General features: G+C 39.5%; 1 protein-coding gene across 2 annotated transcripts in view; it reads left to right on the top strand.

Moving 5' to 3' along the window:
• Positions 1-14482, top strand: part of ephx2 (epoxide hydrolase 2, cytoplasmic) — a 75140-nt gene that overhangs the window by 46231 nt on the left and 14427 nt on the right. For both annotated transcript variants that reach the window (XM_034018042.3, XM_059025548.1), the window contains exons 12-15: positions 426-537; positions 3308-3382; positions 8932-8977; positions 12839-12941. In XM_034018042.3, coding sequence (XP_033873933.3) covers positions 426-537; positions 3308-3382; positions 8932-8977; positions 12839-12941 — 336 coding nt within the window. The remainder of the gene's footprint in view (positions 1-425; positions 538-3307; positions 3383-8931; positions 8978-12838; positions 12942-14482) is intronic.

Here is a 14482-nt window from a genome sequence, read left to right as displayed (position 1 = left end):
CCTGATCATTTAAAAGGTTATTATTGCTAAAGGTGCCTCAACTAGCTATTGATTTAATTTTCCTTGTCAGGGTATGAATACTTTTGAATTAGCATTTTTGGAGTTTTGCAAAAAAAAATGCTGAAACAAATAATTGTATACATCTATTTCTTGAAACTTGTTTTCCTCATCCACAAAAGCAAAACATCTGCTACAAAAGGTTTATTCCTATAATTATTTGTTGTTGAGATATTTCTAGAAATTATACATTTACATCAGGGTATGTAAACCTTTGACTACAACTGTATTTATACTGTACATCTCATCATGTCATCTCATCAGAAAGGCAGCACTAGGCAATCATGAGTGAAAACATTTTAACTAGTTAACCAAGTGTCAAAGGAAGAAAAAAAAAAACCTTTCTCCTTCTTGATACTGTGTTCCAGAGCTGTGGCTTCACTAAACACCCCCCTCTTCCCCGCCAAGCCCGATGTGAACCCCATGGAGAGAATTAAATCTGTCCCTATCTTTGACTACCAGCTGTACTTCCAGAAACCAGTAAGTGGGACTTCTCTGGCAACTCTTGCCACTTCTTTGGCTTTGGTGCTCGGCCTTAGACTTTCCCAGCACTTGATGCAACATAACATTTTTGATTGACATCTCTCAGTTGACTTTGTTAAGGTGTAAGGTGTTTTCTTTCAAATTCATTTTTTATATATTTGTTTTAAATTTACCATGCGATTTTCAATAAAATGATACCTCCCACAAGTCTGTAGCACAAACCGTTTTGATGTAAAAGGTTGGTAAACATTAAGGGGGGTGTGGAGGTACCCATCAACCACATTTTGACCTCTATAACTTTTGACCCCTTGATCTGATCAGTCTAAAATGTAAATGTGAGCTTGTTTGTCTGAAACAACCATAAGAACCAAGTTTGGTGTAAATTGAAGATGGTAGGGTTTAAAATCCAACTTTTTGGGGTGATGTGTCATGGTAAGTAAATGTATAGGACCTAATTACATTGTCAAAAGCAAGCCTCTTACTGTTTTGCTGCAGATCTTTTAGTTTTACAGATTTTAGTTTATATTTTATTTCCTGCCACCACGGCATAGGTTCACTTTCTGTGTTACAGGTAATAGGACCTGACTATATAAGCTCTCTAGCAATACACTCTACTCACATCCCAACTTCTCCAATCCTGCACGGACTGTAAATCCTCACAGTTCATCTTGCATTTTAGAATTCACACATTAAGGTTTGTTATCTGACTTCTCTCCTTCGTGCATCCATGAGTAGAAATAATTGTGATTCCGAACTCTGTTGTAGATTTCAACAAAGATGTTTTATTAGATACAGTAGAGAAGCTGGGTACTATATTTTCCTTAAGCACAAGTTATAATAGAATCAACAAGACAATGCAATGTTCAGATTAATATTGGCTTCCCTTTTCACATCACCCCTTTTTTCTTAACCTATCAGAAAATACAATTACTGTACATACTGGTGCAAGTTTTACAAGCCTCCTATCAATAATAATAATATTATTGATCACATGGGGCCCACTTTTCTCTATCTCCAAGAGAACACCACTTCAAAAGATCCTTGTTTCACTCACAAGGCAATAAAACTAAGGGAAAGAGAGTAGAATAAAGGAGTAAGCCTTTTGCCTATTTTCTTTGAAGTTTAAACTGTGGGAAAGGAATGTTTAGCCAAAGGTGTCTCTTCCCTAAGAACACAGAATACAGTGCAATCACCTTTCAAGTTGTCATAAAATGAAGAAGCACGGAAACTTTCCTGCCATCTGGCTGCTTCACTTAATATTGAAACCCAATTGCCTTCATACTAGCTGTCTATGTAACCTAGCTAATTTTGTAAACTATAGTTTCTCATAAAGTGTATATTTCTCCAACATGCATCATTATCATCATTTCCTAGCACCTCTCTGAATGTACATCTGAGTGTTTAAGTGCTTAAAATTGCTTTTAAACTAGATTCCGGTTTAAATTTCTAATGAGATACACCCATCGAAACCCCTAAGTCACCTTTGAAAATGTACCCCATTATTCCAAGTGTGGTCTTTATTTGCTGCTCTTTAGATTGATGGATACAAGCTGACTTATAACTGAATATATAATAAGCAATTCACTAGAGCTGCACAAACATATTATTCAATAATTCAGATTGCGCTCTCCACAGAAAGCAGGTGCTGAAACTTAGATGAGGGTCAAAGGTGTCAACTGACAAATAGCTGCTTGAAATTGTGCAGATTACTGCTCTCCTCAAAGACACTGGGGTCAAATTACTTGTAACATGGGAACTGGACTTATAGCATTGCAGCAAGATAAAGTGGTTTACTGGGCTGAGGGGACTTCTGAAATGGGCATTGTAAAATTGAGCAGGAAACAGAGTAAAAATGTATCATAAATTATAAAAAATCAACAAATTAGGACATCGCAGTTTGGTTTCTACAGCAGCTATCAGCATGCATTTAATTAGGATGGTGATTTGGATTATAGGTCAGTCTGGATCAGAGAGAGCCTGCTGTACTGTATTTTAAAGTAAAGGTCAGGGCAGCACAAATCCACTCAACAAGCTGTGGTACACGCTAGCTGTTATTATTTTTCAATACAGTGTCTACAACTGTATTCAACGACTTCACTGTGATAGAAAACCATGACATAGAAAACAAAGGACAGTTTAGCCAAGCAACAAGATTGGAAGGTGAATTACTGCTTCTTCGAAAGCTAGATGGTCACATTTTTTAAAGCCAAGAGGCTAGTATACAGAACTGCAATCTTGCTCTGTTTCAGTGAAATAAAAATAATTATAGAAAATACAGCTCTCCCAGAACTCAGTGATGAAGACCAGTTCCTCAGCATTTGAAGCAAAGGATGCAAAGTAACCTGCAACCTTCTTAAACTTTTTTTCTTTATTTATGTGGTTCATGGTTGAATATCATGCCTACTAGGAGGTTATCAAGACAAATGGGTTGAAGTGAAAGGATTAGCTTGCTTTTCCACAAAAAATAATTGGTAACAAATAGATTCCTCACCAAACACATTTCACATGTAGAAACTATCCAAGTTAGAATAGAATACCTAGTCATATGCATAGCCCAATTTATATAATGGCTGATCCTGTAATCCTAACTTTGCAGTTTTTTGGTATAATATGATAAGATACTAATACTGCTGAAACATTTCAAACATTAAAAAATTTCAAGTGTTTACAAAGTGTTCGTCTTACATAGTTTATTTTAATAATGTTTCTAATTTAGCATTGTAAGCATCAAAAATCTCTTACCCCCATACTGCATTCTTACCCCCAGGGTGTGGCTGAGGCTGAAATGGAAGAGAATCTGGAGAGGACTTTCAAACTGATGTTTGTTGGGAGCGGAGATGAGGTGAGGAATCTTTCACTATACCTGCTGAGCTTAGAGCACTTTGTCATGCAAGACCCGTGTGACAGGGTTAGGGCTGGGACAATGTGACAGGGTTAGGACTGGGATGATAGTGTTTTTTTACTATCTATGCATCGTTTTCAAAAAGACCCGATGCATCATTTTTTCATAACACAAAAGAAACGTGTAAATAATAAGTACATATATTTTCATCAAATCTAATCATGAAAAGTAAACATTTCTCCAGTTGAACTTAAACCTACACATTTCTAATTATTTATGTCTAGTCACACTTTTGGCGAGGTTTCCCACAAAAAGTTAATAAAACATTACAAATATTACTATCTTATCTTAAGATGTCTTGACAGCAACCAGATTAGAGAAAAAAAAAACTCCAACGGGGAACACAAGAATATCTATTTAAGTCCAACGTAACAAAGTCTGTGCTCTCTCCAGAGCTTATTTTCTGTTTTTATTCAGAAATATTACAGCATCCGCATTCTCCGATTTCAAAGAACTGAGTTTGTTCACAAGCATCCCTGCTTTGCTGAACACACGCTCGCTCAGGACCGATGTTGCAGGGATCCTTAACATGCTCTTTGCCAAGGCTGCTAGGTTGGGAACGTGTGTCTGGTTGTTTTTTCCACCAAATCAGGGGATCTTCGCTGATGTCTAATGGAGTTTCAGAAGCATAAATCGTCATCTCTTGTTGGATTAAGGTTTCCTTGGAAGTAGTGTGTATTTGTTGCCGTCCACGAAGTAACAATTCCATTGCTTGTTCGGTCTTTGTTTTCTTTTTAACAGGTAGGTCTTCTGTGCTGCACTCACTTTTACAGGCACGATTTCCATCATTTCCGAGGTTGTCCTCCACCAGCCTCACTAGTTTGGAAGACAGTGCTTCAGACACGTGGGCTTTGGCCTGTTCGGATAGGAAATCCAGATGGCGAAATTGTGGGGTCAAAAATGACACAAAAGGCAATGGCATAACCTCATTACTTGGGTCATTCAGCTGATGTAAACAAAATCGCTGAGACAAATTACGCACTAGGTTATCTCTCAAACTCCGTGGAACTGGAATTAGCAAACCAGTTGAATTTGAAGAAGACAGTGTCTCTCCTTCATCAGGAACTTGTTTTATCAGTCTGTGTTTTATCCCTGTTGCAAGTGGGTACAAAGAACTAGCAATAATGTTTTTCTCTGCACTCAAAAGTACTGTAGCCAGTTTGAATGGCTGTAGTAGAGGTAGTATCTCAGCCATTAGCTTCCACTGCTCAGTCGTGAGATCTAAAGTAGCTACGTCAAACTTTTCTGTTTGTTTCCTATTTAAAGCACTTGTTGCCATCTCACTCTTTTTAAAATGTGCAACCAGTCTCCTTGCTGCTGCGACTAACGTATGGACTTGTTGTACATCCTCCAAGCTTTTCTGAATGCAGAGATTTATATTGTGCCCTGCACAGCTCACACTGGCCACGCTACCACAAAGTAACACCACACGCTCGCAGAAAGCAAAGACATTGCTCTGCACACGTTGGCCGCGTTATCATAAACACAAGCTATTACTTTTGTAGCCACTTTAAACTCTGTTTATCTGATTGATCGCTTCTGCTAAATTCACAGCTGTGTGTCTTTTGTGTAATTTTCGTGTCGCTAATACTTTTTACTCAAGTTCCCGGTTTTGCTTAATGTAATGGCAGGTGACTGTTAAAAATGCTTCTTGTGCAAAGCTTTTCCTCTGCATGTTCGTGATCCAGAGTAATGAATTTGGAGATTTCTTTCGACAAGGCATTTCATAGCCCGGAGCAAGATTAGAAATCCGATTTTTAAACGCAGCTCCCTCTACTTTACTAACAGGTCTGATATCTTGTGTGATAACATCCACTATCAGGCCTGTTATTTATTTTACTGTGACGCTTTTCGGATCAACTTTCTTTTCAAAATAAGCTGCCACTGAAGGTGTCGCTTCCTTTTGGTTGTGTTCCCACTGTCGTATTTTGTCGGGTGCTGTCTTACTAAATGATCCCACGGGTTGGTGGTATTGCCACAGAAGCTCATTAAAACTCCACAAACAGCACATTTACCTTTCCATTTTGTTCTTTTGTAAATCTTCCATTATTTAAAATTACATTAAATTGACAATTTAACTAGAAAAATCTGATCCTGAAATGCAGCCTACCTCTAGTCTCTTCTTTGTGTTTATTTTTTTGTCACGCTTACTCTGAAAACGTACGTGCTGCGTAGTGGGCGGAGAGGTTTTTATTATTATTATTTAAAGGAACCAAAGGAAAGGCAAGGAATAAGAGTGTAGATTAAAATTTTGCCGGTCCTAATAAAAAATGGTCCAACTGGGGCTCCCGAGTGATACATCCAGTAAAGGCGCTCCACATGGAGTGCAGGTTGCGCTCTATAGTCTGGACGTCACCAGTTAGAGTCCAGGCTATTCCTTTGTCGACTGAGGACGGGAGCTTCCAGGGGGAGGCGCTCAATTGGCCGAGCGCCGCCCGGGGGGAGGGAGGGTTAGGTCGGCCAGGGTGTCCTCAGCTCGGCTCACCACACACCAGCGACCCCTGGTGTTCGTCTTCACCCTTCCAAGTCAGCGCAGGGGTGGTAGCGGTGAGCTGAGCCTAAAAATAATTGGCCATTTCCAAATTGGAGAGAAAATAATAAAAATAATTGAAAATGACTAAATTTATCAATATGCCAGCATATTAAGGATGCATGCATAATATGCATGCATATGGGGGTGCTGAAAGCCATTGAACAAAACTGTAACCCCTGTATATGATGGAAATCATGCAAATCCAGGGGGTGCTACCGCACCCCCAGCACCCCTAGTTCCAGCACCCCTGCTCGCTATACTTATATATGGGGATCTACCATCCCTGAACTAATCTTTTCTTGCATAGACACAAACCTCGACTCCGGCTACACATCCGGTTTTGGCTTCTTCTTTTGGCTTTGATTCCGGTTCACCATCCTGGCACGGCTATGCTAATTCATTTCACAGAATTGATAAAGCCACTAAAATTCAGCTCTGTAAATTCCATACTGTCATCTTGTGAGGCAGAGCAGGCAAAGCTGGTGGTTTAGTAAAAATGTAAAGAAAGTCAATATTTAATTGGGTAATGTCTTACACCTAAGAACTTAATTACCTCAAACCATGCCAAGTTTCAGTTCTGGTTCTGTTATTGTTGGGCATTGTGAAGGGGTTTTGAATTGTTATGTTTAAGAGTGGTCTTCTGTATGTGATTGACTGAATGAGGTATATAAGGTGAAAACAAGTGTATTGTTGCTGTATTCATTTTCCTGTTGAGAAAAAAAAAACTAGAAGGGAACCAATGTGCTCATGAATCTGTTAATAATTTTAGAAATATGTCATTATGGTTTTTTTGTACACATTTTCAAAGAAACGTCCCACTAGAAAGTGTATAAAACTAGTATGTATGCTGAGAATGCAGCTTGTCTGAGTCTCTGTTGTTTATTTATTTTTAGGTTGGTAACTTAACTGCTTATTGTGATTGAAAATAAAGGTCTAGATTCTCAAAGCTCTTAACTTCAAATCGTCATTTGCACAATGTCTTCAGAAAAGAAGAAAAGAACACCCAATAATGTTACCAAACCAGAAATAAACAACTCAAGCATTTCATTAAGTGCTTACAAATATTCTTAATTTGCTTAGAATTGTGTTCGGTGTTCCTTCCAGAAAAAAAAAAAAAAAAAAAAAAACCTGTGAGGCGGTTCTATCACAGTGTCCCTTTCAGCAGACAAGCTGAACTCCCTTCTCAAACCAGCAACAAACAAGACCTGAAGATAACGTGTGCAGTCTGTATGCGAGCCAGTGAGTGCTCCCTGTTCTGTTTGAGAGTGGAATCCCACGCTGTGTGACCTGGCATCCTAATGAGGACCATTATCCTGCCCTCAGACGCATTACAATCTAATAATACATCAGAGGGGACATTACACAGCCCCAGTGTGACACAGCGATGCTCAGCACTAATGAACCCTGGGAGCAGAGGCAGGCTGCACTACTGGGCAGACATACAAACAGACCCAGGGCCGATCTGTCATCACTCACTGCACCTGGTTACTGCTGGATATCACAGTGCCAGCAGAAACAGAGCTCATTTCAAAACCCCTCGCCCACTCGCCAGCCCACGCCATTTGCCAACATTAAAAGCCATTTTGCTGGCTCCTTGAACTGGCATATGATCATTATCATTACTGTTGTTTCTGTAGCTGATTGCATAAAGAAATTAGTTTTATAACTATGGTAGACAGCTTACTTTCTGGGTTGTAGCCTTGTGTGTAGCTTTCTTTTACATGAACTTTCTGGTTGAAAATAAGTCTGCCTAACCTAATGTGAATGTGGCTTCGAAATATTATCATTCCAATCTTCAGCTTATCCTATAATAGAATTATACTGGGTAGATTTTCATTTCCTTGTTAATCATGACTTCTGAATTGGTGGATTGTAGACCAAATTGTTAATGACAAGTGTAGCAGGATGGCGTCAGGAATGAGGATGGAGGCTGCAGTTAAATCGCTGTTCTGCTTGTTTATTAATGAAACAGAAACAAAAGTATATTTTTATACATTTGTGTACATTGCAGGAAGTGTGACATACAGACAGAGATACACCTCTCCATACACCCCCAGATTCTCATCTGCTCAGTAACGTATACTAATGAATGTACTTAGTAAGACTCATCACAATTCGATAAGAGGTTTTCTGCATGTATGTAAAACTGTTAAATATGACAAGTGTAAGTACAGTCATCTACTGTATGTATGTATGTATGTATGTATGTATGTATGTATGTATACAGAAATAAATTAATTTTAAAGCCTTGGTTATCACTCCTTTAACAAAATATGTAAAGCAGTCTTTGACAGGTAGCTGGCATGTGTCCTACCTATGCCTGTTCCACATGTCAGTGGTGCCATTTTATTCCTCTATAGAAAGCTGGAACGTGTCTCTACAGGGTTGTATCATTACAGACTACAGCTATAACTGTAATAGCTGCAATAAAGACATGAAACAATACCATTGTAGGCTGAGGTTTACAGTTTCTCATTGTATTGTTCGCTGCAACCAGGCGACATTAAAATAAATTGAAGGATGAGAGAAAAGGTTACCTGATAGCTTTGCGACGCAGGGGGATACAGCTTTCCCTGCCATGCTGCAGTAAGTACAGTATAAATAATGATAAAGGCAGACAAGATTGCAACGTCATTGGAACAATAGTTGTTTCAGCTTTTTTGATATGGGTGTTGTTTTAGCTGCAGAATACTTGTCATCACTGTTTTAATTCAGCTGCTCTTTTGGCTCAGTTGTAGTATGGGAGGGTTATCTTAAGTGCCATTATGAGCTAGACTCCCATAAAATAAAATGAAGTTGCTTAAATGAATAATTTTATAAAAATAAATCCTGATACAGAAAACAGCACAAAGGTTGTGTACATGTGTTCCGGTAGTATTCAGCATGCTCCCTGGCATCTTATCTAAATTGTATCATACTGACATTTTTATAATCACTTTGCTTTGCTTTATTGCAGGACCCGAAAAATCCTTCCTTGAACACCGCTGGTGTCTGCAAAAGAGGTGACATGTTCTTTTAGATGCATACTACTCAAAACAAGCAGAAATTTAGAGCTTAGGATTTTTTTTAATAAGCTGGTGTCAAAGACCCCGATAAGCTCTGCCTTACACAAGATGATATTGCAAAGCCTAAAACTAATCAGGGATTTTCAAAACCATGGTTTTCTGCTTGCATTTGCACTTTAATTTGCAATATGCAGATATTTAAAAGACACCATTATACACGACAAGTTGCTGCTGCTTCCAGGTACCTGATCACTTCTGGGGTTGTAGTTGAATCTCACTCCAATGGAGTAGCAGTAATCAGACCATATAAACTACAGTACAGCAAAGGTACCAGGATGGAGGGGTTTATATTGCATTGTGTTTGAAAGGCTTTTCTTTCCTGAATTAAATTAAGTACCAATAAATTCTCAGTAAATGTGGGGCCAGTAATAATGTCGGTTAAGATAGAAAGATGATTTCAAAGCATTGGGTAGGCCTCCTTGGACTATTCTGTAATATTCTGTTGGCAAATTACTCCAGACAGATTGTGCTGACATACCTAAAGGTGGCGGTGATCCAAAATAAAATGGTTTTGAATCCAAATTCAACAGAGCACAGTACAAAGTGCTGGTGAAATATTAAATTAGTTCTATAAATTAAAGCCATCAGTGCAAGTACATGTGGGACTTCAATTCAATAAAACACTTGTCTATTTGAACATCCCAGTGCATCTTAAAGTTAGAAGACATTGATAACAACTTTTTGTCAAAGAGGTTGTGTGCTAATAGTTTAGCATTTCAACATATTTAACACTTGTTTACATCCACTGAAATAAATAATAACTTAGAAGATGAAAATGTGATATGAAATGGATGGCAACCCAGACAGTGCTTAGAAGGAGCCTGGTGTCTTAGGATACCTGCAACTGTGTTATAAGGAAGGGAAGAACAGGTGAAATAGTAACATGAAGTTCTTCAACTAGCTAGACATTGCCTGTTGCACATCTTTCTTTTATAAAATAAATCAAAGAAACATTTCCTGTAGTTCAGGAGAAATTGAATCAGATATTTCCCACTGGCAGCAACAAGACTGTGTCCATTAATTAAAGGAGAGCCCTACACCAACATTCTATTGCTGCAGTTATCAGCAGTGGAGTGACTGGGGGAAGGGGATCTCTGTACCAGTACCTTAAACACATTTTTGTAAAAAGGAAACCTTTAAATATATATGTTAACAACTTAAGATGTTCACCTGGTAGAGTTAACAGTGCCATGGGAGGATGCTGTAGATAAGGCGTATGAGAGGATGAAACTGCGGTATGCTCAACTAGCCAATGAAGCAGAACAGCGAGGATGGAGAGTCCGGGTTTACCCAGTGAAGGTGGGCTGTCGAGGATTTGTGGCACTCTACGACCCGGTTTCTCAGAGACGTTGGATTCAGTGGCCAAGAGTTGCGTCGCACAGTGAAGAACTTATCTGAAGCAGCAGAGGGGAGCAGCAACTGGCTGTGGTTGAGACAGAAAGATTCTGGTTGGGGTTCTCAAGCACAATAGAAAGAAAGAAACGCTGATGTACGGGTAAGTAAGCTGGGCTGAGTTGAGTGGGGGATGGAGGGGGGTGATGCTGGGACGACAGAATCACCGTCGAGCCCTCTTGAGGTGTCGTGGGCTAGTCGACGAAACACAGAGGATGGAAGGTGCCCATTTGAAGACCCCAGAGATGTACCCTACTTAGCTCAATCCAGACGGTTGTCATGCTGATGCGCTGGGAAGACTGCACTGTGGTTGATCCCCAGAGCCAGCATCGCAGCCTTTGTGTGTGCTGATGCGCTAGGGAGGCAATAAGCTGATCCCTGGAGCCAGCATTACACTTCAGCCATCAACACCAGACAGCAGGATATCTACATCATCATATGGAAGGAAGCGCAAATGGATGGAGACACATATGGATCACATTAGTTTACTGTAAAGCTACGTCTTAGTTGGTGCTTATCTTGGCGAGAGCCGAGTTCAAATCAGCATGAAGTTTTAACATCTACTTTCTGTAATGGAAATCATACTGGCAATTGGAGATGCCAAGCTGTTTTATTTCTTTAGTCCAATTTTCTGGATATATTTCTACATGTTAAAGTAATATTCCTCCATAGCTGTTTTTTCTTAATAAATGCTTGCAGTTGAATGATCCTAACGATGAAGTGGTATGATGCTAGCGTGCATATGAGGACATTGAAAAGAATAAAGCAAAGCAGATTCTTCTTCTTTCTGGAGGTGGGGAATTCTTTATGGGAAAAGTTAAGAACAGATAAGACTTTGGCTGCACTTTAGTTTGCCCTAAAATGTAAAATGTGTCTCCTAATAGAAACTGCATTACAATTACAGAGTTGATTACCATTACTGTTGCTTCGTTTGCAGCTTTCCCAGCTGAATTTGAAGGTCACTGGTATAATTCCTGGCCTGGAGTATCCTCTGTATAATCTATTTAAGTGCCTCTGCTTGTGATGTGTGGTAGGCATTAATAATCCTGCTAGATTTTTTGAGGTATATTTTGAATTTGTTGAGGATTTCTCTGCAACTTGAAGACACTTCCTTTGGAAATGGATCTAGACATTTAAAAAGAGACATTGTGCAAATAATACGAGCTACCTAAACTGATAACAATGAAACCAATTGATGAGGTTGCTTGTATTTATTAATTTATTCACTTATTTTAAACAGTGAGGCTCATTGAGGTCTTATCGTGAAACATTAATATACACAAAAGTTAGAAAACAAATGTGGGATGCAGACACAACTTTAAATGTTTGTGCAAGTGTATATTTACTCTTCTGTTGGGGTATTAGCAGCAGAAATCCACCGTACGATGTATAGAAATATAGAACCAGATTCACAGCTTAACATGAAATCTGCAAAAATTGCACAAAATGTTTTTCATCGAGGATTGATTTGCTTTTATCAGATTTCCACTTAACTCTGATGGAGAAAAATAATGAAAATAGACAGGAGACTGCAAAAGTCTGCAGATTTTTCATTCACAATTTGAATACATTCAGATTTTTTCAGTTGTAGTTTATTTATAAATGCCTGTTTATCTTTATGTTTTTTTTTATTTTAATTTGTTGTTATAGGGGAAACCGCTGAACAAAACCATTAGCTCTGTTTAGAAATATGAGTGTGCCATTGCCAAACTATTTTTGCAATCCAGAGTCATTCCATTTCCATCCATTAGGTTTTTTGGATGTCACTCATGCGTGCTGGGTTACTTTTTAAGTTGGTAAAATCATGTATATCCATGGGATGTAATAAGACAGACAACTTTATTGAAATGAATAAAAAGTACACAGCACCTAGGGGGCTAGGATAAATTACAAGCTGATAGCTTGGCACCCTTATGGGAGAATAGAAAATGAACATCTGTTTAAGCACCATTGTATGTTATATTGGGGCACAGTACTGTGAGAGGCACCAATAGAAAATTAACATAAAAAAACCTCACAAATCTTTTCCTACTGGCAGCATTGTACTGGTTTGTAAAGTGGAAGACACTAGTCATAGGTGAGCCTGTGTAATGGGCAGCAGAGATTGCACAAGAGCCTGTAACCTTGTCAGAATTCATAACAGACGTGAATCATACACCACTTTCTGATACACCAGCAGATGCCTTTATCCAGGGCAACTTACAGGTGTTACAGGGTAATACAAAGTTACCGTCATAAACTCACTGATGATAATGGTCTGTGTAAATTATCAACGGGCTATGGTAATGTCTACAGGTGTCACTGTGCACCGTGATTCTTTGCCTTTGCTGGCAAGTACCCCACGTAGGTTTCGGCTAGGTGTATGGGAGAGAGAATGTACAAACATTGGTGCCTTTGTGCTTGTAGGTGGTCTGTTTGTGGGAAAGCTGCAGGACCCTCCCAGAAGCCGAATCCTGAGCGAGTCGGCACTACAATACTACGTCCAGCAGTACAGCAAGACTGGCTTCAGGTAGGTTACAGTTTATTTTATACTGGCAATATAACTTTAGGATTTTTTGCACAAACCTTTTAATTCTCTTCTCAGATGATTTCTACATCCAATCTTTATTTATGTATTTATTTTTACCAGGAGACAGTTCCAGTTTTATTGTATCGATTCATTAATAAAGGTAGAATTTGCATAATTGTTTCTGCAGTTGAGTGAAAGGAGGCTGCGTTTTGTGGTGGGAACTGATTGGATGAATGAACCATTCCAAGTTGCATGAGAGTTACCCACCTTAGCTCAGAGTGGTGAACAATACTTCAAACCTGCACCAAACTAATCAAAAAATAAATGACTTAGGGGCTCTTGAGTGGTGCATCCAGTAAAGGCGTTCCATGTGGCATGCAGGATGTGCCCTATAGCCTGGAGGTCGCCGGTTCGAGTCCAGGCTATGCCACTGCTGACCGTGGACGAGAGCCCCCAAGGGGCGGCGCACAATTGGCCAAGCGTCGCCTGGGTGGGGAGGGCTTAGGTCGGCCAGGGTGTCCTCGGCTCACAGCACTCCAGTGACCCCTGTAGACTGGCCAGTGCCTGCAGGCTTGCCTGTAAGCTGCCCAGGGCTGTGTTGTCCTCCGATGCTGTAACTCTGGATTGGCTGTATGGCGGGTCTGCAGAGTGAAAAAAGAAGCGGTCAGCTGACAGCGTGTGTTCGTCTTCGCTGCTCCCGAGTCAGTGCGGGGGTGGTAGCGGTGAGCTGAGTTAAAAATACAATTGGCTATTTCAAATTGGGAGAAAAAAAGGGTAAAAATCAATTGGCGACTACTAAATTTATATAAAGAAAAAAATAAATAAATGACTTCTCTGTTGATGTTTTTTTTTTGTCAGAGCATGTAGAAAATTGTAATGGTTTAAACAGTGGCGTGTCAATACTGCTGCTTTTTATTATTTGTTTATTTAGCAGACGCCTTTATCCAAGGTGACTTACAGAGACTAGGGTGTGTGAACTATGCATCAGCTGCAGAGTCACTTACAACTACGTCTCACCAGAAAGACAGAGCACAAGGAGGTTAAGTGACTTGCTCAGGGTCACACAATGAGTCAGTGGCTGACGTGGGATTTGAACCGGGGACCGCCTGGTTACAACATGGTTACAAGCCAGTTTCTTTAACCACTGGACCACACAGCCTCCTCCATTTTTAACAAGTTGTGTAAAAAATCAGGTTAAGAAATTTTAGGTCAACGGTATGTAGGTCACTGTTTAGATTATTAAAATAGATCCCATTGTCTTTGTTCAACACAGTACTTTGAACCTTCTTTCCATGAACTAAGACAAATTGCAACAGGTTGCCTGCTTCTGGTTGAATGAGGTCCATCACTGCTCTCTTTACTTAACCTGCTTTGATAATACTGGGTCTTATTCATAACATTGGAAGGGCTATTTTAAGTAATGCTTAAGTAATCAAGTTTGCAGTTTCCGGAACTGTTTGAGAGAAGGGTAGAAGTTACTTTTCACAATTTAAGACATAGTTATAGCCCACCTTATTTAGATGTTATTTTGATGACGCCAC

Source organism: Acipenser ruthenus, chromosome 6 (genome assembly GCF_902713425.1).
Source record: "Acipenser ruthenus chromosome 6, fAciRut3.2 maternal haplotype, whole genome shotgun sequence".
NCBI classification, from domain to species: domain Eukaryota; kingdom Metazoa; phylum Chordata; class Actinopteri; order Acipenseriformes; family Acipenseridae; genus Acipenser; species Acipenser ruthenus.
Note: the sequence above shows the minus strand (reverse complement) of the source record. Positions and strands in the feature narration are given on the sequence as shown.